Source organism: Pleurodeles waltl, chromosome 5 (genome assembly GCF_031143425.1).
Source record: "Pleurodeles waltl isolate 20211129_DDA chromosome 5, aPleWal1.hap1.20221129, whole genome shotgun sequence".
Classification (NCBI taxonomy): Eukaryota; Metazoa; Chordata; class Amphibia; order Caudata; family Salamandridae; genus Pleurodeles; species Pleurodeles waltl.
Genome location: NC_090444.1, coordinates 1,196,106,746 through 1,196,132,411, shown reverse-complemented (window position 1 = coordinate 1,196,132,411; position 25,666 = coordinate 1,196,106,746). Strand labels below are relative to the sequence as shown.

At 45.0% G+C, this 25,666-nt stretch overlaps 1 protein-coding gene across 1 annotated transcript in view; it reads left to right on the top strand.

Annotated features, from left to right (window-relative positions):
• OSTM1 (osteoclastogenesis associated transmembrane protein 1) overlaps positions 1 to 25,666 on the top strand; it is an 83,784-nt gene that overhangs the window by 14,810 nt on the left and 43,308 nt on the right. Inside the window, exon 2 of the mRNA XM_069235449.1 lies at positions 14,468 to 14,582. Coding sequence (XP_069091550.1) covers positions 14,468 to 14,582 — 115 coding nt within the window. The remainder of the gene's footprint in view (positions 1 to 14,467; positions 14,583 to 25,666) is intronic.

Genomic DNA, 25,666 nt, shown 5'->3' with positions numbered 1-25,666 from the left:
GACATTTCTACCCTATTTAGATTCGAGAGAGGCTGGCAGGAATGGAGGGAAATATAGGTATTTACCTGGGCTGCTTACCTTGACGAATATGTGACCAGAGGAGCAGCCCACTCCCACCCGACCAAGAAGTCAAATGTAACCTCAAAAACAATATTTTATCATAAATAAAGGATATACCTTTGATATACCTTAAGGTACTTTTAACCTGAAGCTGGATCCCATTATTGTCCAGGTAACTAATATATCTCAAGAACTCCCCCAACACCCTGTTAGTACTAGCTTACCAGGGTGGAATGAGGTGGCCAACGATGGAGCATGCCACATTATATGAGTGAGACCACCTCATCAAAATCTTTTTTTTACCCCCAAGGGGCCTGAGAACCTGGGGAAAAGGAGCTAGGACCTGCAATCTCACAGAGCCCAGCCACCAGAGCAGCCTGGGATTCCATTATGAAGTAGCAACAATGAGCTATGAAATCTGTAACTCACCGTTGCTGCATCACAGCAATGAATTATCTCATTTAGAATGAGACCCATAGATAACAATGTGTTCATCAATTTACTGTGACCTAGAACGAAGCGTTCTCGCTTGGTACACATCTTAAAGGGATGTGATAGCAGGAATAGGGAGATGCAGGAGTGTAGGTTCCACTAGTGCAGAAGGTGCAGAGGCACGGTGGCACCAAGGTCTGTGGGGACCACTGAACCCTGGTTATTGCTATGTCTTGTAGTTCAAAAAGCAGCCAGGAGGCTATTTCTTTCCTTGCACCAGGGCTTATATCCATCCAGGCCAAGAGACACGATTAAGACTAGAGACTCTCTTTTTTTTTTTTTTTTTTTTAATGCCAAATTGGCTTTATTTTTGCTGTCTTCCACTTAAAATTTGTTCTGCTTCAATATAAGTTGATGGGAAAAAATGTGTTTCTCGACTTTCTTTATTTTTTGTTTTGTTCAAAATCTCTCAGTTTTCAGTGTTGAAATGTTGGTATTTATGCATGACCCAGAGGGTCATCTACTGTGCTGAGATGGGGCCTGAGGCTGCACTATACTGTCACTTTGAAATAATCAGTTTAGTACACGGAAGAGTTGATTGGTTAGGTCACTGTAACTATAGTAGAGAACCTCTGAGTTTGAATTTTATAACCTTGTAGCGCATTGGCAGAGCCTGACTGAATCAAGGCGCTGTTGCAGCTAATTCCTGTCTTCTGCCCAGTCATTATGTATCCATTCATTTACTGCAATATTATTCAAGCCGAGCAGCTTACCCTCGATCGCCCAATTAAATAAATGATTCCAGCACCACAGCCAACACTTTAACACTCCCCAACTTTGTTCATTAATAGGAATAAAATAAGCACCTAGGGATGGGTTCAGTGGCTCCAAAGCTTGTCCCAGACTAGATTGTCATTAGCATCTGGCCAATCACATGCTCTCTCACATTTTCCACACCCATGGGAAATATTTCTGTCACACTGACTGGATGTGAACAAAATAGACAATAAGACTTATTGTCCCATTCGGAAACCTAGAGGTTGCAGACACTGGGTGATTGATACCTGTCTCCCTCAGCTGAGAACGTGTAGTGCAGATAGCACACCGATCATTCATAATAAATGTAGTGTCCAGGAATTCTATTCTTTTAAGAAAAGTATGACTGGTTACACTAAGCTGTTATGGTAAATACCTTTACTAATATGTATGACACAGTCATTAGTCGGAATACGTACCTCCTCGCTTAACGTTTCCATGCTTCCCAGTGGATGCACAGTCTAAATCGGGGAAACCGTTATAATGATAGTTAATTCAGTTATAGCCAAGTGTAAAATGTGGACTAGTATGTTTTTTTCCCAACACAGTTCAATTCTTGATTCAGGTCTCGGTTTTTACAGATGATGCAAATTTTGTGCTTGTTGTGTAGAGAGGCTCTCAGGCCTCACACGAACATTATACATTGTAGAATATGTAGAATGAAAAAATGCAGGTTTCTTCTCGAGAATGACTTTGAGTTGGGAAAATGTGAATGTGAATTCAGTTAAATGTGATTTAACTTAATGCATATTAGCAAGTGTGGAGGATGCATTGAAAGCAGAAAGAGGGTTTGTAACATGTGAAAAATGGGAGAAAGCTGTTCATAAGAATGTGGACAAGTTGCAAGAGGTGATGGGGTGTATGAAGGCTTTATGGAAAATAGACGGTGACCTGGTTCCTAGATTGCGTAGTTTGAGAAATCTGGGGGATGAGGTGAGCATGAACGAAACATGACAGTTGGCTAGGAGTGGAAAAAGGTTTGCTCCCAGGAGGGTGTTAGGAGAGAATTGATAGTGTTGGCCACCAAAGACATTTGTGGTAGACCCTGACAAAAAGACACTTGAAGAAAATATTTTGGTGTCCAGGATTAGATGGGGATATGAATGACTGACTGGAGAGGTGTAGCTTGTGCCGCGAATGTAAGATGACATTGAAAGTAGGAGAATGAGCAAGTAAGGAGATTAATTTTTCGGAGGCAGCATGGTAGAATTTTGTGTGAATGTCATTGAACCAGTGGATTACTTACGTGAGCTTGAGCGGTTTGTAGTGGTTGTAGTGGCTGGTTGGAATTGGAAGTGTGAGGAATATGAATACTGAGTCAATCCGAGAAAGGGATACCCGGGGCATGTAGCCTTGAATAATGCCACACAACGTACCTTCAATGTTATTGATATGAAGATATTCTTGAGTACTCATGACATAATGCATATTAGACATTTAATTCAACACGCAAAGCAATAGTGTGGTGGAACATGCCAACCGTTTGGTCAAGGGCATGATCCAGATGGCTATTACAGCTCAAATGAATATGTGAAATGAGGTGGATGAAATTATGTCTATGTACTGCAGTGCACAAAGTGGTGTTACTCGAGTGGCACTGTTTGACGGGAAGAGAGGTAGGGAGACTTTGAAAAGCCGGTGCCACAGTGAGTGGGTAATAGAGAATCATTTTGGAGAGACAGAGTAGAAAACAGTGGTAGGGTAGGTAAATACAAGCTAGTGAGTTGGTGAAAGTCCAGTTGGGTAAAAGAGGAGATGAATGAGTTCATTTTTTGAACCACTAGTAGTGGTTAGTGTGCATGGGTGGCACCTCATATTTGCAAAATGTGCAAAAGTGGAACCGAAGCCAATTGACTTTGTATTGTAGGAAAGAAGAGGGAAGTGAAATGAACAGGCATGTGGGAAAGGTGGATGCTGAAAAGAAATGTAGTGGTTTCATGATGTATGATGTTGCCTAAATATTAGAGGGGATTTGGCTTGAGAGGGCAAGGGGATGAAAATCGAGCCAGGGCTTGTTTGAAAGCGGTGTGATTGGGGTCTAAAGCACCTTGTGAAACACTATTTGAGGTTGACAGAGTGAAACATTTACCATTTTGGATTTTGGGATTATGTTATGTCATAATTTGTACATTTTCCTGGTTCATAATTATTGTTGGTACCATTATAAAGGAGGAAGCTATGTTAATCCACGAGGTCATGGCAGGTGGCAATCCCACATAGCTCCAGACAGAGTTGTGGAATGATTATATGTCCGCATGTTTAGTGTGAGCTTGCTGTGTTCCGGGGGAGCTCAGGTGCTCTTGACAGGTGCAGGAGACCTTTCAGGACTGCTGGAACCACAAAAAAGACATTAAGAAGCACATCTCTTTGAGCCTGTGTTAATTCACATAGCTTATTATTGTCACAAAAAGAGAAAATCTCAGGTAACTGATGTTGAAGACCTACTTTGATTCTGTCAATGCAGAAGAACATTGCCATCGACGTAATGTAGGGTCCCTGTCGGCACACCTCCTAGTTTCAGAGGATCGGAATGATGAGGCTTTGAGAGACTGGCTCCTTGTTGCAGTCCCCCCCCACACACTTTTTGCCTGGTTTCTGAATGCAAATTGGACTTGAGTGGACTGGGATCCTCCTAACCAGGTTCCCAGTGCCAGTGTTCTTTCACTAAAACACGATAAAAGTATTTGGCTACACTTTTAGCTACCACTACAAGTCCCTAGTAAAAGGTACTTAGGTACCCAGGGCATAGGGTACTATGGGTAAGCGCCTAAGGGCAGCTGCACTTGTTGTGCCACCCTCAAGGTCTATGCATCCAGATGCATCCAGTACTGCCATAGCAGGCTGAGTGTCCTGGTGCAAACCTAAAATACAAACTCGACATGGCACACTCTCTGTGTGCCCTGTCCACCCTACACTGCATATATTATGGGTAAGTCACCCTTCTGGCAGGCCTTCCAGCCCTAAGGCAGGGCGCACCATAGTATGTGTGAGGGCATAGCTGCATGAGCAATGTGCCTCCACTGTGTCCTTGGCAAACCAAAGACATAGTGAGTGAACAAAGCAGCCATTTTAATATGTGCTGGACATTGGTCAATACGAGTTTCCAGCTACACAATGGCTACTCTGAACCCTGGGTTGTTTGGTATCAAACAACTCAGAATAATACATCCAAAGTGGTACCAGTACTGGATTTATTATAAAATCTACCTAGGGGTCACCTTGGGTGTGCCCCCTACAAAAATCAACTACCCTGGCATGGTTGCTGACTGCTTCCAGCAAGCCTGCCACATCCAGACAGCCAATACACAAACCCTGAGGGAGAGCCCAGTCTCTCTGGTTTTGTGAAACAAAGCCCTTCGTGGGTGGAGGAACTAACTCCCCCTCCCTCAGGAATGTGCACTACCCTGGCAGTGAGCTTCAAAGTGCTACCGCCCTTGGAACACAACCCCCCAGGCCTGCTGCTAGCATCAGATGGCCTCCCCCTTTGCAAACCCCACACTCTTGAGGGAGCAAAGGCGGGAAACCACCCAAGGGGTAGGAGGAGTGGCCTCAGCTAGCCAGCCTGCACCACCCCTAAGGGGCTTGCTGGCGAAGTGGACTCTTCATTTCATTTTTCTCCATTTTGGAATGGAGGAAAATAGCCAGTGCAGTTTGGGGACGTGACCCTTCCCACAGGAAGTGGTCACTGTAATGAGTGTAGCCACCCAAGGGTAAGTGTCCCATTGGACGCTACCAGGTTCCCCTTAAAACACCCACTAAATTCAGTATTTAATGGGCTCCCGTAGACCAAAAAATTAGATTTGAAACCGATTTGAAAAGACAAAGAAGACCACAGCAAGAGAACTGAGAACCTGCTGCAAGAAAATGCACCAAACCCTGCCTGCTGCACCCAGGACCCGAAAATCGCTGCTGTGGAGGATCTGGACACTGGGCCGACCCCAAGAAACCCAGGGGACCTCCAAGCTTCAAGAATCATTACAGATCTCCCTCCTGAGTGGAGACACCACTCAAGAAAATCAAGAAACCTGCAAAGGACCAACAAACCAGTGAGGGTCACTTCACAGACCGGTCAATATCTCTGCGACCGGAAGTCACAGCCTGACCCGACGACACACTGACGATCACCCGGATGTGACCTACATGTGTGCCAAGTTTGGTGGCACTGTGCCCACTAGTGGCCGAGCAGCTGCGCCAATACCCTGGGTACTGATCAGCTGACGTCGGACGAGCAGAAAACCAACTCCCCCAGAGCTGAAAAAGGATCAGGAGGAAGCCCCAATCGAGGGGCTTCAGGAACACCCTGGACCTCAGACAAGAGTGCCCCTATTGTCCTGTAAGCAGCCCTCAAAGTGACTCACCTCCCACTCCAAAGGACTCCATTGAACACAGCTCCTGGACCTCCAACTCGCCATGCACCTGGCCGCCCTAGGCCTTGCATCACCGGATCTGCTCTGTGCCCCGGGTCCCCAACCCCTTGCGACCTCAACAGCCCAAGGGGATGCCAAGGCACCATCCTTAAACCTGCAAACCAGCTCCTTCTCTAAGTGGCTCCACCCGGTGGCCCTGTGCCAAGAACCTCTCCAATGCTGCTCCCGCCAATACCGGGAGCCACCCAATACTCTCCAGCTGGCACAGTGTGCCCACCGACTGCTGCGATCACCCTTCAAGAGAAGAGACTGGTAACTCCATTGTGTGATTTTTACTGCATTTTTGAAGATGACTGTGCTTTGATTCCAATGGTGCGTAATTACACACAGAAAGACTAACTTGGCTAAAATTTCAAAAAGTCATAACTTGAATAGTACTTAACATATTCTAAAGATCTTGGTCTTAAAATGTATATAAAAGTCTGAAGTATTTTTATAAATTCTTATCTCGAGTTATTCATTGAGTATGTGTGGTACATGGCTGGATTTGTGAGTACAGCAAATGTTCAGCACATCTCCTAGATTAGCCTAACTGCTACCTTTAAAATAGGAGCATTAGGTGGTCCAATTTTTACCACTGGAAACCAACGTGTGGTTGCCTGAACCCTCTGCATAGTGTACTCGATTTTGTGCGCTACATAGATGGCCAGCCTCCAACAGAGACAATAAAGCAGCACCAAATTCAGCCATATAGAGTTTCTGTTGTGGGGGGTACATGGCACACCCCTGATTTAAGCCTGTTGTTGTATCCTGTAGGATGTGCGCTTTTTTCTATGTTACTTTAATCTTTCTGATGTTGTTTACATGTTATTTCAACCTGCATCTTGAGACATTTATTGGGAGCCCATGGACATCTACCCAATGTTCGGATTCGAGTCTGGACCTGTATGTCGGCAGCCACTCATTGGCTGGCTCAACTGCTAACTGAAATTAAAGAAGATTCATTTAGTGGAAAGAAGTAAACTTGACTTTTCTGGTGGCTATTTATTTGGAAAATCAAAATCATCTTGAGCCTGCCACTTTGAGCGTTCGGGAGCAGTTGGGTGTTGCCGCTCAGTGTCACTCTGATCACCCTTGGTGCAGATGTGGTGGTGCATAATTTACACCCGCATTTGGTGAATATTAGGTACAAGATTGCCTAGAGTCTCTGAAAGCGTAGCGTAGGACCGTTCTCAGTATTGTCACCATTGTAATGAGGAAGTCGGGTATAGTTATCCTACAGTCATTACGCCACAACTCATGCCACGCTAGTAATGCATCGTGAGCGTTTGTATGGCCATTTTGTGATAAGCTAGATTGAACACAAATGCACCTTTTACCAGAACATATATAACGCAACGTTTTTAATTTCTGAGCAATGTAAGATTTACATATTTTTACCAACTTCAGGGACCCCCACGCTCCATATTTGCTGCGATTAATTATTTTGGAAATAAAGATAGTGCTTCAATGCTCAAATAGGTTGTCAAATGGCAACTTTTTAAAGAGAAGTTGGGTAATTCATCAGAACACTCTTGCGTTATTCTATCCCAGCAATTTCAGCTGACGGTTCAGCACACCACTGTATTATTATTTACCTGCAGTTTCAATGAACCGAAAGATGAACTAGTGCTGCCAATACAACTACAAAGACAAAGGAACAAGAGTGAGTCCTGTTAAACGTAAATATTTTCACTGCAATTTTGTCTGCAAACATGGGTGGTGGGGGGTCATGCTCAGCAACCTCCCTTAATGTTTTTGCAAAATGCTGGGATTCCCACTCAAAAGTGGAGACAATGTTTATGTGTGTTTAAAAATTACTTGGTAGCCATAGAGGCTTCTGGTTATTTACCAACAAGGAAATTGGTCCTTTTATTTAATTGTCTTGGCTCTCTGGCCCAAAAGATTTTTGAGCATTTACTGATACAAGTATCTATCAGACAATGTTTTGAACAGCAGAATGAACATACAAAGGTCATTAGTAGTCTTGAAAAACACTTTACAGATTGCTAGGTTTCATTTTTATTCAAGCAAGCAATCTACCACAGAAAGTATAAATTACTATTTGTATCTCTAAGGAAGACATGTCTTTCACAATGAAACTTTGCTCTATGCAAAATATGTATAAGAACATAATTTGAGTTTTGATAAAGTTTTATTCATTTTAAAGGAGCGTACCATGACCGTCAGTTATGACATGTAATTTTATTTTGGATCCAGTGGAACATCCTGATCACAGATTAACACCCGAAGGCATTAAACCGCAAAATCTTGTCTAAGCGGTAAAAGAAGCTCCTCCTCTTTTAAGTAAAGATCAATTAATTATATTGGTCAGTGTCACTACTATTCTAGGTACTTTGAGGGAGTATACCAACCCTCATGAAACTGTTCAGGAGCTTGTTTAAAAAAAAAAAAAAAGAGAAAAGTTTATATGGACTGAGAAGGCACAATTTATTTTGATCAAATCAAAGAATTGTTGGCCAATGTGTCAGTATTAAAATTCTGTAGGTCGGGGTATGAATGCATCATTACCGTTGATGTAAGTTCAGTTGGCCTGGGTGCTGATCTGTGTCAATTGCTTTTCCTTCTTGCACATGCACACACACAGGCACTGAACGTAGATGCAGTACTATTGAGCATGGGGGAATTCAAAAGTTTGAGACGTATGTGTATGGTATGCATTCCACTCATAGTACCGACCACAAACCTCTAGTGTATTTCTTGGGTAAAAGAGTACTGAAACATCTTCATCTAGACTTATCATATTTATTTCTAGGTGGCCTGAATATAGTTTTCAAATGCAACATACTTCAGGTCGCAAAAATGTACATATTGATAGTCCTGTTCACCTGTTAAGTGTCCTGATCAAGGATTGGATAAAAAATGTGAAAAACTTGTGGTGGCTATGTGGATATTGTTTCTTGCTGTCATGGAGCAGTAAGTGAAGTTGAGTGGAAGAACTTTCCTGATTGTGACATGACACGTAAGAAGGTTTTTGAATACGTACTCATGGGCTGGCACAGTGTACATCACCTACAAGGACATCTGTACAGTTTTGAGGAAGTTGCTGCAGGGTTGAGTATGGAATAGTGGACTTTACTACTGGTTTGATCCACCAGAAGGGTTACCCAATAGGTTAATTGATTTTGCACAATCAGGACTGCATGACTACAAAAAAGAAAAGATTGATGGAGTCGTTTTGGTGCCTGCAATTGGCAGGTAAGTTGGGTTGGTGGTGAAATAAATGTGTGTGGAGTGTTTATTTGTTTGTTATCCAATAAACATTGGAAGATGCATGACTCTTCCCTATTGCCTATTTAATGTACAGATCAAGCTTGGGTAACATAGCTTTAAATATCGCAGGTTCATTGTGTGCATTGCCTCGATATTCAGTCTTGGTTGAATATTTTCTAAAACAGGTATAGTATTATTTTGTTGAGTCTGTTATTTCAGATGTTGATATAGCATTTTAAAGGAAAATTATTGATTTAGAGGGATTTCCTACAGAGACTCCAATCAATAATGGAGTTCAATTGATATCAGATAAGAAGGAAACTTACCTTAATAGTTGGTGTATTGGTCATCTTAGGGTACCTCTTTATATTTATCAAGGTAATGGTACTGTGGAAAAAGTGAATATTTAAACTTTCGAAAGAAGGAATACCGACATGCAGGAAGTTGAACTGAGGATTTTGAAAGATTTGAATGTGTTATGGCCATTTGAATAATGGACGAGTCATTAGAAATGTCGACTCGGGCATGGATTTCTGAGATTTTGTTGAAGGTGAAAACATGGAGCTTTTCAGTGAGATCTTTTTATGCTGAAATTCCATCCCTTGAACCCGGGGTTTCATCAGCTTCTGGAAAACCCTGTACCTCTCTGGTGTCATTATTGGCACCCTTAATAAGATGATGAAGTAGTCTTTCTAGTCTGTGCGGTCAGTGTTGTAAAACTCTTTCTAGTGCCTTCTGCAGGCAATCCAGTTACTGTGTTTACCAGACTGCGTCCACCATGCTCACATGCCCTGCATAATTTTTTATAGGTGATCAAATAGATCTTTTGAGAACAACTTGTTGGTGTTGTGTGGGCACAGCCTGAGTTTCCTGAAGATTACGGGAAACCTTTTTTCATATGAGTCTCTCGCAAGAGAAAATAATCCTGTAGTTAAATATGAAGTGGCTCCTTGTTGTCCTTTTTGCTTTTGACTCTCTTAGGAGTCTTTGCTGACACAGGTGATGCAACCTGAGTGAACGAATGAGATGTGAAATTGAATAACATCTAGAGCTGACTTGCACCCAGCAAGTACTGCCTCAAGCACTACTACTGGACAGGTACCAGAAGCAGGTATAAGCTCTTCAGCTGCCAAGGGCCAGAAGCACCTCACCTAAATGCCCTCATTCTCCATCTAACATGATTTGATCCTCAGCAGAGATTTTACATTTGATGCATTGGGCAGGCCAAAGTTATGCTTGGTTGATGGAGAGAGTTTTAGCCACTGGCATTGCTGTACAGTGTCTGGACTCGGCTACAAGGCATTTGTTGTATTGAGAAGTTCTACAGGCACCATTTAGAAACGTCAGATCCTTTACACTGCGATCTCAAAATTATATTGTTTGGTACATGTGTGATGGACAAGGAGCGCAATAAAAAGTACACTTAGTGGAAAATAAAGAGAGAAGCAAATATTCAAATTTCACAGAAAACCTAGAGCAAACAAAAGGGACTTCTGTGAAGCTAGTATAGTTCATTGCTTAGGGTGTTGTAGAAGTATTAGCTCTAGCAAATACAGCTTCAAATTATTTTATTAACACAAAGCCCCTGAGGCATGGCTTACAGCTGGGGCTCTCAGCAAACTTCTGACAAAACTGGACTACTTGGCAGTGTAAAGTAAACACGGCACAAGGCGAGTATGGCAAGAAGGAAACAGCACGGGATCTCACAAGACAAAAAAAAAGATGACCAAAGCACGGGGCACAATACAACACGGGGAAATGGAGCCGGAAGAAAGTAAACGAACAGGACCCAAGTCATACGAGGACACAAGCTGTGGAAACCGAATACAATGAATAAAAACATATTGCTTCATACACTTCGCCTTCATGAAATGACAGTACAATAATCTTCTTATAAAAACATACAGATTACTACACAGCCCCCTCCCCCTGCAAATCAACATTAAAGCAATTGTGCAATAAAAGCTTTAAACACGAATCGTAGTCTTGAAGATGTTTGGGGTGCATAGTTTTATGCACACTGCGATTCAGAAGGGCAGAAACGTGCTTTGCCTGATAAAGTAAAGTGATTTCTGTTAGCAGCAACTTAGTTTGAAACAACTTCCTTTGTCACATCATGTTCCATATGAGAAGGAATTAGATTTTTGCCTCGTGTATCCCGTTGACCATTCCCAAATCCATATTTTTTGAAGCGCTGATGGCAGCTCTTGGATCCACATTTTCTGAATCCGTAGTGACCACCCTGTTAATATTCCACCATTTACCATTATAAAATTTGACTGGAGGTTTGCATACATAAATTACTTTGCGAATGTCTGGATTGCTTTATCTTAATAAAATCCTCTTTAACCGAGGCAATTTCTTAGGCAGAATTTTTCCACCCATGCCCTATTTTGATTTGTTTTGTGTGTCCAATATATTCTTCTTTGCGACATGAAATATTTTAGAAGTATATTGCAGAAAATTTGCATGGGCCAGCCAACATTGATGTAACTGACTATGGCAAACAATTTCTCACTAATACAAATTGGAAAATCGTCCCATGGCATGAGGTAACGTTTGATAAACCCAATTTTTTTTGCACAAATACCACAGCAGAAATTTCTCTTGCAACAGCCATTTGAATGCCCTCACCAGAATTCTAGTAATCCTTTCTATCAACCAGTTATTAGTAGTGCAATAACATGGCATGCCTTAGTGAATAATGCCACCATATTACAGAAATTCCTGCATATCACTAGTTGTGAATTGTACACTAATCAATGGTAATTGACAGCGGAATTCCTTCTCTACAAAGACACTTTTAAAAACACCAAATCTTCCTTAGTGATGATTGCCTTTAGTATAAATGCATGGATGACATGAAGCGGTGGTTACAGCATAGCGTGTTCTTTGAGTCTGTTTTCTGATGAGACCTTTTTGCTCTGTGTTAAGCAGATCTTCTCTTTCCTCTCGAGGAAAGTTCTAATGTTAAGTGTACTCGGAACCTTGCACTAGCATCCTGTGTGAATATCGAGTGCGTGTATGTGCATTGAGTGTGTAGCACGTGTGGTAATAGGACTCTGTGTGTTGTAGGAGCTTAGGTACTGGACAAGCGTGATCCAGTTTGATTGCCCCCTGCTTTAGCATAGCTACCAGACAATGGAAGTGTATTGCCTGTATTCCTGTAGCTGGAGGGTAGAGACCCAGACACTGAAGTGGGGGAGGATGGAGATCAGGTTACCCTGGAAATTCAGTGAATACCTAATTAGTAGAGGGCTGCTGATTAGTTATTTTTTAGTACTACCATTTGGTAGATGGTAGGGGTTTCAGGGTCGGACTGCAGTTTCTGTTGTGTTTTTCTAGGTGAGAAAATTATTAGACAGGATATGCCCTTTTGTCTGCTTTGAGTACTCTTCAGGAACTCTGGTGACAGCCAGGTGTGGAGACCTCACTCTCTGTTGTGCCCTTGTTTTGGATACTCCTGCATGGTGCCAGCCCCGTTGCTACCTGTGGTAGATCCATCACTTTGCAAAGAGGTTGCGCCTTGAGAGCAGTCTGGAAATTACATTTGAAACTGGTTCTGAAGTCTTAGACAGTAGATCCACATCCCCTTTCTGGAAAATGTATTTGTATTCATTTATTATATGCAGCTTATACCAGACAAATCTAGTTTCTAATCACAATAAGGTGAGGATTGAGAGGGTTAGGCAAGACAGCATAGTTGTAGAGTGAGAGGGTATAATGAAGAAAGAGAAATAAGATAAAGGTGTAACATGTCACTGAAGGCACAGTAGCTGTATGACAATTAATACAATTCAAGGAAAAGACAGTATAACAGAAGGCAGATTAAAAGTTATCCTTGTTATTCTTCAGTTGGGATGTATTCGCAGGTGGGATCCAAAGCACCCACTTTGTTCCAGTCCCAAGTTCTTTTTGACCATGGTAGAGGGGTGCTCTACAGAGTACTTCAAGAGCTGCAATGCAACAAGGGCTGTTGTCTTCCTGACAGTCTCTCTTCTGGAGGTGAAGTCACATCACCTGTAGTCTGCTCTTGGTTCTGGGGGCACTAAGGGTCTGCTTAAGTGCGTAGAAGCCTGCCTGCTGAGAGAGGCAAGTAATGTACCTGACCCTGGAGGAGGAAAGACTGTTTAGGAGAAGCCTTGTGAGATCAAGGTATGATGAGTACCAGAGAAAGTTGACTTTCCCACAGGTCGAGGCTAGGAGACTCCTGTGTTTTGAAGGGATCCCCTTGGTTGCCTTGTGCAGTTTCCCATGAAGCATCATGAAGCGTCATAAGACTACCAGGACAACTATCACATATCACCTAGCAGTTTGCCATAGGCTTAAGGGACTGGTACTGCTGATCCTGTGAGTGAAAACTGTGCGACTGCCAAAGTGGGAGGCCATAGTTTGCTCAGAGGCTGCAACTGCCAGAAAGATACCACCATGAGGTCACAACTGCCAATCCAGAACACCTGTCTACTGCCAACCTGGAGGGGCTGCCACTGAAAACAAGTGCTGCACAGACTGCCTCATCGATCACTCCAGCAACCTCCATTCCAGGCAAAGCTGCTAGTGTGACCCTCACAGAAGAATGGATGCTGCCATGAAGTCTGATGCCTGGTTTACATCCGCTCCACAGCTCAAATTGCTACAATAACCAGCAAGTAAAACACAGAGTTTAACTACGCTCGGGACAAGAGACTAAACGTGCACAGATGAGATTGTCGCTAACCTTAATACTGTTTTGCTGAAGGGTAAAAAGGCATTGAAGCCATTTGCACATTTGACCTGTGGAAGTATTTGACCAAGCTACACCTACTCTTAATCCTTCCTAAATCCATAGTGTGTTGGAGGCTGTACAGGATCTCGACAATAACTGGAGGAGGGGGTGTGGTACCTAGAAGAAGGAGGTGTATCGCCTCACTGTTTAAAGCACCCTGGCGTGCAACCCTGCATGTTGTTTCTATTGAATTATGTAGTATTTAGTTCAGCTGTGTGACTAAAGTACACTGTTTATATAAAAGAAAAACACTGGGCTGGACATTACATTTTTGAGCCTGTTTGATGACTGTTGGGTTCTGAACTCTCACCTACCACCCTACCTTCCTGAGAAGCCTATGATTGCTCACCATCGCTGCCCTGAGAGTCCAGTGCAGAAAGGGATGTACCTCGCCTAGTGTGCAGAGCCATAGCAGGATTGAACCAGGAACACCAATGGCCAACTACCACATCCACCATAGTTGGGGCCCAGTAACCCATGTCTGCCTTGTGTCCAACTTCCTGCTCCCCTGAACAGGGCCTGCCAGTTTCATTTCATACGCTATAAAGGTAATTAATTGTATCATTCTAATAAACTTATTGAAGCTGAAGACTCTGACTGTCTTAGCCATGAGATAGGTTTGTCAGTGACAGAGCCAGTCATCAGTCTGATTTGGTGAAGTAACATTTTTTTTTCCTTTCTGAGCAAAATGGAAACTTCTGAAAGCATGTATTGCACAATGCTTCTTACATACTTCTTCTTTTCTGATTTGTAGAATACAACTGAGATTTCCCGGTGTGCAAGGAACCTTCTGCAGTGTGATCGGATGCAGATAGTCTCACGTCTTAATGAGTCCTTTAATCAGATTTGGGAGGATTCTAATTGTGCACGTAGGTTAAATTAATTGATTTTACGTATGGTGTTATTTCAGTTTTGTGAGAAAACAATATAATTGTAAAGCTTCTATGTGGACTTCATTTTTATTTCATAAAGGTAACGTAGTGAGGAACTGTTCTGTTGGGTAATTTCTAGACTACGAGGTACTTACTGTGCTACTGTTGAATTTGCCAGTGCTGCAGACTATTGGAATTGGCTAGGCTAATAGAGTTGATTGGTCATGCTACATGGTATAGAAAACAAAACCTTGTTTTCTATACTTTCAAGTTGGCTATGGCGTCGCGTCATAACATCACAGTACACAATTCTATGGCCTCCTACAATGTACAAACAACTAATATTTTCTATACTTCAAAATGGCCACTGCCTTTCATGACATGACTTGCATTGTCTTGACAAATCATGGGATAGCCATTCAGAACATATTGAAAGTCAAATTGATGCAGCTCTTTGCCGTCTAAGCAACTATAGATGCACACTCCCTGTCCTTCCTTATCCACATAACAACCTGTTACCTCATATGGCACCCCTGGGCATTAACATAATCAGAACATCACATGGATATGCTGAAAAATCTGTACTATAAAACTGTCCCTTTCATCTGTGCTGTAACACTGTGTTCTGTGAGATGTGTTAATTGTAGAACTGCTATGTACAGCTCTCTGTGTCTAACATAGGAGTATATTTGATGTCTGTTGGTAGGGTAGCCTGATGGGTTGCTGTAGGAAGCTGGCTATCTATGCAGTGGAGCGATAAACAAAAGGGAATTTTAATGCAGTCCTATTTACACCCTCCCACTACAATATAGAGCATCAATACCTAAGTACACTGTTCACACTACCAATTAGGCAATCACTGACGGGCCCCGCAAGAGGGCTCTTTACCAGTGATCTTTTATTCGCAAGTCCTGGAAACAAATGAGGTATGAGGAGGACTGGAACAAGTGAACTTAAAATTGACTATAGGTGCCAAACTGGTAAACTTTACTATGAAGAAAAAGGGACCTATGTCAAGGTTAAAAACCAAGAAGGAATATACAAGATATAAAGATCTGGTTTCCTTAAAGTAAAGGTGAGAAAATGTTCCCTCAACTCAAAGGGTATGAGAAAAGGAAAAAAGACCAGTTTGTGAAAAATTGCCTACACTACAAAAGTCACGGTCAACATGTTTCTCGCCTCTCGCTACTTCGGATCTGTTAACGATATGTGAGTAGCTAAGATAAGTAAGGGCACTGTGTAAGACACCACACTACCAATTAGGCAATCACTGACGGGCCCCGCAAGAGGGCTCTTTACCAGTGATCTTTTATTCGCAAGTCCTGGAAACAAATGAGGTATGTGGAGGACTGGAACAAGTGAACCTAAAATTGACTATAGGTGCCAAACTGGTAAACTTTACTATGAAGAAAAAGGGACCTATGTCAAGGTTAAAAACTAAGAAGGAATATACAAGATATAAAGATCTGGTTTCCTTAAAGTAAAGGTGAGAAAATGTTCCCTCAACTCAAAGGGTATGAGAAAAGGAAAAAAGACCAGTTTGTGAAAAATTGCCTACACTACAAATGTCACGGTCAACAAGTTTCTCGCCTCTCGCTACTTCGGATCTGTTGACGATATGTGAGTAGTTAAGATAAGTAAGGGCACTGTCCAAGGCACCACCAATAGGTCTCCTACGGGAGTTCTGCGGGGTCTGGGTGCAAAGGTGCTTTACAGCGAGGGGTGCCCGTTGATTTCAATAGAGAACGGTCCTGGGTAAAAGAAGCTGCAGGTGAGTACTGGGGGTCAGTCTGAGTGAACCACCAGGGAGGCTCATGTCTTGCAAAGCTCAAGGACGTAGGGACACCTTTGGTCCTCTTATCCTTGGTTCAGGGCTGCCGGGTGCACAGATGTCCTGACGCATCGGTTTTTGTCACCAGAGACGGTCGTGGTTGAGGGGGGCCTGCACAAAGAGGCTGCAGGCGGCTTCGGGGTGTCCACAGTTGAGACACTCAAGGTGGGCTTGTGTCCTGGAGGGGAACCATGCTGGCACAGTTGGACCACTTCGACTCGGGCTAAGGTACTGGCAGAGTGAGAGGGAAGTATCTCTGCTACTCCACAGGAGATTCTGGTGCTTCTTGAAGTGCTAGCAGTCCACCCAGGCTTCTGGAGGCAGAGCAGCTGCCGGATGAGTTGACCACACAGCGTTCGAGGACTGCAGGTAGGCTGGCAGGGTCGGGCAAAGTCAGTAGCTTCTCCTCTGGTCTTGCTTTTTGCTGCTCTTCAGTGTCCTTCTGCTTGGGTCCAGAGAATCTGTCGTCTAGTGTCAGGAGCCATCTAAATACTCAATTAAGGGGTGTGTAGGGTAGTAGCCATTGGGCTACTTACTCTTGGGGTGCCTACACCCTGTGGAGAGTGGGCATTTTCCTATACCAGAAGGCAACCAAAAACATGATGGTAGAACCCTTCCTCGAGTGTCCACCTCGGGTAGCCCACCTTAGGGGTGTGGTTAGCCCAGAGATGGTCCACGCCTTCTGACTAATATTCCCACCAGTCTTGGTGCCAAATGGGCTTCAGGGCAAGGGGGGGCTACACCCAGGTCTGGGGAAACCAAGGTTTGTATACCAAAGGCGGTAGGTATGCATATCTGCTAGCCATCCTGCTTGAGAGGGTGACAACACCCCTCTCCAGAGCAGGCTTTGTTTCTGACCTCTGAAAGCGCAGGCTCTCACCTCCAGAGGGTCAGAAACCTGTCTGTGGCGGAAGGCTTGTCGAGACCAGTCAGGCAACTCACTCTGAGACTAGTGTGGTTCAGGGGGTGCCTCTAAGATGGCCTCTAGATGCATGTCATAATAAATCTTAGGCTTGTGTGAGCCTGGATTTATTAAGATGAAGTCATTATGTGACTGGGTCACTCAGGATGTCGAGTGGCCAGCATGTACCTTAAGATGGCTTCCTTGCTCATCTGAAATGTTCAGCAATAGGGCTGAGCATCACAGGGTCATATCTGCTTGTGCAGATAGGACCACACATCAAATATAATGCACCCTGCCTTATGGCTCTAAGGCCTCTTGTAAGGGTGATTTACAAATACTTAGATGCAGTGATGGTGACATGGTACACAATGGGTGTGCCATGTCGTGTTTACTACCTGGCGTGCACCAGGACACGCAGACTGCAATGGCAGCTGCGTGCATCTTTTTTAAGGGGGAGTACAATATATGCTGCAGCCCCTAGGGACCGTCTCCTCTACCCATGCCCTAGGTACCAAGGGTATCCGTTATTATGGACTTGCACAGATAGAAGAGTGTACCACTTGTACACATCATTACCTGTTTTCGGGAAAGAGCACTGGCACAGTGGACCTGTTTGTCAGGGACCCAGTGCACCTCAGACGAAAAACTTGTGTACCAGCGGCAAAAAAGTGGGGGGTGAGCATGTCAAAAAGGGCAGTTTCCTACACAGCCCTCCCCATACGAAAGGGAATGAGACTAACCTTTCCCAAGAGAGTCTTCATTTTCTTAGTGTAAAAACTGGCAAAGGCCATCTGCAGTGGCATGGCCAGTCTGTGGTCTGTGTTCCACTGTAAAGCCCATACCAGTAGGGAGATGGACCGCCTCAACAGTTAAGGATTTTCCCCTTTCATTTGCATCAGCCTTTTGACAACTAACTGTCCAGTTTACCTTCTTCGGTTGCTTCTTGGAAGTGAGTTCTGTGAGGGCTGCCACAATAGCGCCATGCCCCTTCACAGACCTCCTGTAGTACCCAGACATACCAAGGAATGCCCTGACTTGGTTCTGGTTATTGGAGCCTTCCAGTCCAGAATTGCCTTGATCTTGGGCTGTAAGGATTGCACTTGCCCTCCACCTACAAGGTGGCCCAACTATACAGCTATGTCCTGCCCTATGTGGCACTTACTGGCCTTGATAGTGAGGTCTGCCTCCTGCAGGGCCTCAAGGACTTCTCCCGGGTAGATCAGATGATTCTGCCAGGTAGTGTTATAGACTGCAATATCATAGATATACTACACTAAAAACCTTCAACCCAGGAAGTACTTTGCTCACCAACCTTAGGAAGGTGGAAGGGGCATCACAGTAAACTGGAAGTGCCCATCTGGGGTCGAGAATACAGTTTTCTGTTTGGCTCCTGGGGTGAGTGCAGTTTGCCAATACCATGATGTTCAATCAAAGGTACTGAGAAACGTGGATGCACCCAGCCTGCCAATTAATTAATCAGCTCTTGGAATGGGGTGAGAATCCATCTTAATGACAGCATTGAGGCCTCTGTAATCCACACAAAACCCCACCTCTGGCTTACCTCCCTTGGAATGAGGTTTGGAGCCTAAGACCACTGGGCTGTCAAAGGGCTCAATCACCCAAAGATCCAGCATCTTGCTTACTTCAGCTCTGATGCTATCTTTTGACTTGATCAGACTGCAGATTGAGCTCTTGACAGGCAGGATGCCTCCAGTGTCCACATCATGGGTACACCAGGAAGTCTGACCACAGGTCAAAGAAAAGAGCCCAGCATACTGTCTCAGGATTTGCCTGCAGTCATCGTGCTGTTTGGCAGGGAGGATGTTTGAGAAGACCACTCTTTCAACTGACCCATCTGCAGGGTTGTGGAAGAGGTCAGAAACAGGTTCACTCTTTTCTTCCTGGCCATTATCAGTGACCATTGTAGGAAGCTGGCCTGGTGTGTGGTGAGTACCTATGGTATTATCACCTTACACCAGGTCCAGGTTTCCCTTATTAGTGAAGTGTAGTCAGTGTCTAGAAGCCAGGCTCTTTAGAAGTAGCTGTGGTTGAGCAGCCAAGGCTTATCTAGGAGACATGCAAAGCTCATGCAATACCACTTACAGTCACAGCACTTACACACATGAAAGAACCACACTGTGGTACAAAAATAAAGGTACTTTATTTTAGTGACACAAATACTAAAATACTATATAGGCAATACTCTATTAGCAGGTGAGTAAATACACTATTACATACACTTTGTTTGTCAGGAAAGAGCATATAAAGCAATAGAAAACACTGCAATAGCAATAGACAATAGTGACCCTAGGGGGAGCCCAAACCATATACTAAAAAAATGGAATGGGAATGTTGGACCCCCACCCAAGTGAGTGGAATCTGTAGAGGGGAGCTGGAGGAACTGGGAATCCCAGAAGGTAAATACCAGAATGAATTCTAGCGACCAGGAGAGAAGAGGTAAGTACCTGTTTTTTCCCAAACCCACAGAGCGACTTTGGAAAAGAACTGTGCAAGACTGCAAGAAACATAAGATGGATTTAGACAGAAGAGGACCTGCAAATGAAAGGGACCAAGGCCAGTTCCAGTTGAAGCGTGAGGGTAGGGGCGGGAGCCACTACCCACCGTTCTGGAGTTGCAGGACCAAGTTGACTGTGAAGACCAGGAGTCTGCTATGCAGCACAGGAGCAGAGGAAGAGTTCCAGAAGTGATGCAGTCAATGTCCCACGTCGGAAGGAGAGTTGAAGTCCGTCAGTGGTGTGGAACAACCACCAACAAGCCTTGGCAAAGGCAAAAGTCACAGAAGAGGATTTGCAGAGCTGCTGGGGGACCAGGAAGACCGAGGGGACTCAACCTAACGAGGGAAGTCCCAGGTGTCCCCCAGCAGTCAGGAGAGCAAGAAGTCATGGATTCCCCCCACAGGCAACTCACAGGCAGTAGGCACAGGAGTTGCAGTGAAGCCCATTCAGCACAGCTGGTAAAGAGTTCCACATCGCTGGAGCAGCTGGCAGGAGACCATGCATTGCAGGGAAGAGTGATGAAGGCAGGGGTACATGGAGCCTGAAGATCCCTCGGAAGAAGAGCTAACATGCCTTGGTAGCTGCAAGAGTCGCCATGCACAAGGGTACCGTCCTGAAAGGAAAGGCAAAAACTCACCGCCTTCAAAGTTGGACAGCTGGTAGATGGGACCAAGGGGACCACACAGCTCCAATACCTGTGTTGCAGGACCCACGCAGAGTTGCAGGAGAGAGAATCCACGTGGCCGGTCTTCGTTGCAGCTGGTGCCTGCAGATATACGAGAGTTACTCCTTCACTCCAAGGAAGATTCCTTCTTGCTTCTTGGTGCAGACTGAAGTCTTGCTGTCCTCAGAGGATGCACAGCTGGGGAAATGTTGCAGTTGCTGGAAGTAGTCAGGGAAACAATGTTGCAGAGCAGACCCGTCGCTGTAGCTGCAGATTGTAGGTTCCTGTGGAGTCCAGTTGAAGTTCCAGTGGCCAGAAGTCGAAGTAAACATTGCAGAGGAGTCCTGCTGAAGTCTTGCACGTCAAATCTGAGGACCCACCCTAGAGAGAGATCCTAAATAGCCCTGGAAGGGGGATTGGTCACCTAGCAAGGTGACCACCTATCAAGAGAGGGCTGTGATGTTACCTGCCTGACCTGGCCACTCAGATGCTCCCAGAGACCTCTGCCCACCTTGGATTCAAGATGGCAGAATCAAGGGGCCATCTGGAGGAGCTCTGGGCACCACCCCTGGGTTGGTGATGGACAGAGGAGTGGCTACTCCGCTTTCCATTTTCCAGTTTCACGCAAGAGCAGGCACCGGAGGTCCCTGAACTGGTACAGACTGGTTTCTGAAAAGGGGGACACTAAATGTGCCCTTCAAAGCATACCAGTGACTTGGGAGGCTACCCCTCCCAAGCCATGTAACTCCTATTTCCAAAGGGAGAGGGAGTTATTCCCCTTCTCCCAAAGGAAGTCCTTTGTTCTGCCTTCCTGGGCTTGAGCTGGTCAAGCAGCAAGAGGGCAGAAACCTGTCTGAAGTGTGGCAGTAGCGTGGGCTGCCCGTAAAACCCCAGAAAGCTGGTAGGAGCAATGCTGGGGGTCCTGTAAAGAGCTCCCAGAGTGCATGAGAATCATACAGCCAATACTGGCAACAGTATTGGGGTATGATTCTGACATGTCAGGGCCAAGTCAGTACCTGGTCCACTGGTCTTGCTTTTGGTGGCTCTTCAGTGTCCTTCTTCTTGAGTCCAGAGAATCTGCCTTCTGGTGTCGGGGAGCCACCTGGATACTCAATTTAGGGGTATTTTGGGGGGTGTAGGGTAGTATCCAATAGACTACTTACCCTTGGGGTGCCTACACCCCTAAATGACCACTTCCTGTGGGGACTGGGCATATTCCTATACTAGAAGATTTAGTTCCAACCAAAAACATGATGGTGGAACCCTTCCTCAAGTGTCCACCTCGGGTAGCCCACCTTAGGGGTGTGGTTAGCCCAGAGGTGATACACGCCTACTGACTAATTAATTTTCCACCTGTCCTGGTGTCAAATGGGCTTCAGGGCAGGGGTGGGGGCTACACCCAGGTCTGGGTAAGCCAAGGTTTGAATTCCAAAGGTGGCAGGCCTTTGAAGCCCCTGGCCTTGTTTTTCAGATCTGCTAGCCATCCTGCTGGAGTGGGTGACAACAACCCTCTCCAGAGCAGGCTTTGTTTCTGGTATCTGAGAGCGCAGGCTCTTACCTCCAGGGGGTCAGAAGCCTATCTGTGGAGACGGGCCGGTCAAGAGTAGTCAGCCAACACACTCAGAGACCAGTGGGTTCAGGGGGCACTCTGGGTGCATGTCTTAAGAAATCCGAGACTGGCATCAGCCGTGATTTATTAAGCAAGGTGTTGATACCAAATACCATAGGTTTCATTAAAGTCATTATGTGACTGGGTCACTTGGGATGTTGAGTTGCTAACACATACCTTAAGATGGCTTCCCTGCTCACTTGCAGTGTTCAGCAATGGGTCTGAGCATCACAGGGTCTTATCTGCTCATGCAGATACAACCATACTGCATATGTAATACACCATGCAATAGAGCTCCGAGGCCTGCTGTAGGGGTAACTTACACATACTTAGATGCATTGATGGTGACATGACACAAAATGGGTGTGACATGTTGTGTTTTCTGCCTGGCGTGCACCAGGACATACAGTTTGCACTGGCAGCTGCGTGCATCTTGTTTTAGGGGGTTCCTGAGGGTGGTACAATTAATGCTGCTGCCCTTAGGGACCCTCTCCTTCACCCGTGCCCTAGGTACCAGGGATACCAGTTACTAGGGACTTCCACAGTTGGAGGAGTGTTCTAATTATGCACATTTATTACCTGTTCCAGGGAAAGAGCATGGGCACTGTGGACCTGTTTAGCAGGACCCAGTGCACCTCAGTTGAAACACCTCGGGACCTGTGGCAAAAAGTGGGGGTCACCGTGTCGAGAAGGGCATATTCCTACGGTTGCTTAATCCCCTGATGTTCTGGGTAAGTCTTCTATAAGCATCATGTGCTATCATTGACTGCCGTTGCATTGTAGACTCCCATGTCTTTGCAGTGTGGGCCACCATGCTTAACAGCTGCTCCTCCTAAACTAGGGTCAGCCACTGTATTTCTGGACACAGCTGTGATGGCCTCTTAAGACCACCATAGTAATATTTATGACATTGAATGCTAACTCGGCCTGAAAAAAACGTTCCCTTCATCTTGAACTTCCATCTTGAAGCTGGAACTTGAACTTCCTACTGTAGAACTAATTAATCTAGACAAGTGAACTGTGTCCTGAGTTGGCCCGTATCCCCCAACAGCAGGTAAAGAGTGAGCAAATGTGGCTACTTGCCAAGTGAGAGGGAAACATGCTGTGTACCCAAGTCTCGTATTCCTGTGCTGATCACTCTTTCATCTAGTTTAATTTGATCTGTTCTCAGCCATCTAAGGTCCAGCACCACAGAGTCTATTTTCATTTCCAGCTCATCTTTAGCTCTCAATTATGGCTTTCATTATAGTCTAGAGTAGTAATGCTTTACAGACCTCCAGTCTCCATCTGCTCAGCATCTCAACATTACTACAGCTGTGTTATGTGAGGGCTCTGGTGAAGTTGGGCTTGTGCTTCGTTTTCCTGCACATGATTTGCTCATTCTCTTGTACAGTGAGCATATGAAGTGCTTTTGCAGTGGAGGTTGCTCATAATTGCCTAGGGAACTCAAGTCTAACTCGCCTCTAGAGTCCAGCATCACCTCTTTGTCTAGTAAAGTAGTGATGGTGCATGTTTCTGATTCAACCTATATCATCTGCAATAATCACTTCCTCATACAACAGGAGTAGCCCATTTCCAGCGCATGAACATTCTATACAATGCTTCCTCTAGCCTCAACCTCTTTGGCATGCCCTATGGCAGCGTGTCAGGTCCTTTACTTCCAGCTTCTTACGACACTGGTCTTCTTGCAGATCTTGTCCAACCTTTAGTCAGTCCAACACAGGCTGCATATCATGCTGTACCTATTGCCCGGGCCTTTTCGATAGGATGGCAGCTAGTAACTCAGTTTTTACCCACTCTCGTTATGAAGTTGTCCACTTGTGGTACTTTTGACAGGTACTTTCAATGTCCATTCATCTTTTTGATACATCCCTCCACACCCTTTTCGTTATGGAGAGCAGCAGATACCCATTACCATAATTCTCCAGACAAGTGACAGTCAGTAAATAATTGTATAGTAGCCTAAAAATGGCTCAGCAGCTGTGTGCCAATCGGGTCTCTTGCGCAGCAGTAACTCTGGGGATTCTGTGGTCGCCCATAGTGCGCAGGGGCCCTGCCTCTTCCCCTTGATCAGGCCCTTGGCTCCATCTTAGGCCTCCCGATGGACTCCTTATTCTACAATTATGACTCTGCACCAGGGCCAAGCCGGATGTTGTCCTGCAGGAGCAGACCACCGTCCCATCTTAAACTGCTATGGGCACTTCACACTGCTCTGTACGCCGGTATAAGGGGCTTTACACTGCAGGCACCATCTTGTTTTCTGTGCCCATTCTCTGCTTCGTAGCAGTGGCTCAATGGCACCCACCGCACCTCCACATTTCCTGCAGCAATAGTTCTTGCTGCAAAAGGCTATTGAGTTGAGCTTAGCTGTAGAATTCTGCTGAATTCTGCCTGGCCACCTCAGGAACTTGCGCCCAGCACATCTCACGGCATCCGCTCCAGGCCAAACCCCCTCATTGATAACTATTTAAATTAGTCACCAGCAAGTTGGACTATGGGTACACCCTCTGTGCCAAGGTCACCAAGCTTCTCACTAGATTACAAACCGTTCGGACTTCAGCAGCCAGACTCATCCTCAACCTCCCATGCAGAACTCACATACATCACACCTGAGCAACCTTCACTGACTACTGATACATAAACATGCTCTCTTCAAATTGCTCACATACACATTCAAGGCACTACACAACTTAGGCTCCACCTCCAATCTCCTTACACCAACCACTCTAACACCCCTGTGTGTCTATGTGTGTGTGTGAATATATTTATATATCTACTTCCTTTGCATTCCACCTGGCGACGCAGGTGCTGCATCCCATGGGGATGGACTCACATATGAATTCCAAATAAGCAACCCAATCCTGGTTGCAAAGATCGAACTGCACTCGCAGGAGCTACAACAATCATTTTATTGTCAACATGTTAAGGCACTAGACAGATGCGTTTCGTCACATTCACCTTTCTCAATGGTGAGTGAACAAGTTATAGTTAAATTTGGTTTTTAAGTGAATTTCTAGATTTAAAAAAAATTCTGTTTCCTAATTATAACGTCTATGTTACCTCTGTTTTTTTTGTGTGAATTTCTATGTTTTTTTTAACGTAAAGTAATTTTAATTACTATACGTTATTCCAACCCTCTGTAATCACCCAAGCCTGGCCCATGCATGGCCTTCGCTGGGCACAGCAAGGGTTGGCCACATGGCCTGCAGTCACCACCCTATAATGACCCAACCTTGTGCCACGCATGGCCTTCGGCCGCGTGCAGTGGCCGCGTGACCTGCAGCCTACCCCCTATAACCACCCAAACCTGCACCATGCACAGATTTTCGTTGTCAGCCCTCTATAGTCAGCCAACCCCATGCCATGCACCACCTCCCTGGAGCTACCTAATAAAAAATGTTGGGAGGGCCACACAGACGCCCCCCCCCGAGCTCTGGGGACCATCACCTCCCCGAGGCAACAAATACAAAATAATTAGCGGGGGCCACGCTGACCCCCGTGGGCCCCAAGGACCACTACCTTACTGGGGCTACATTTAGTGAATATACGGGGGGGCC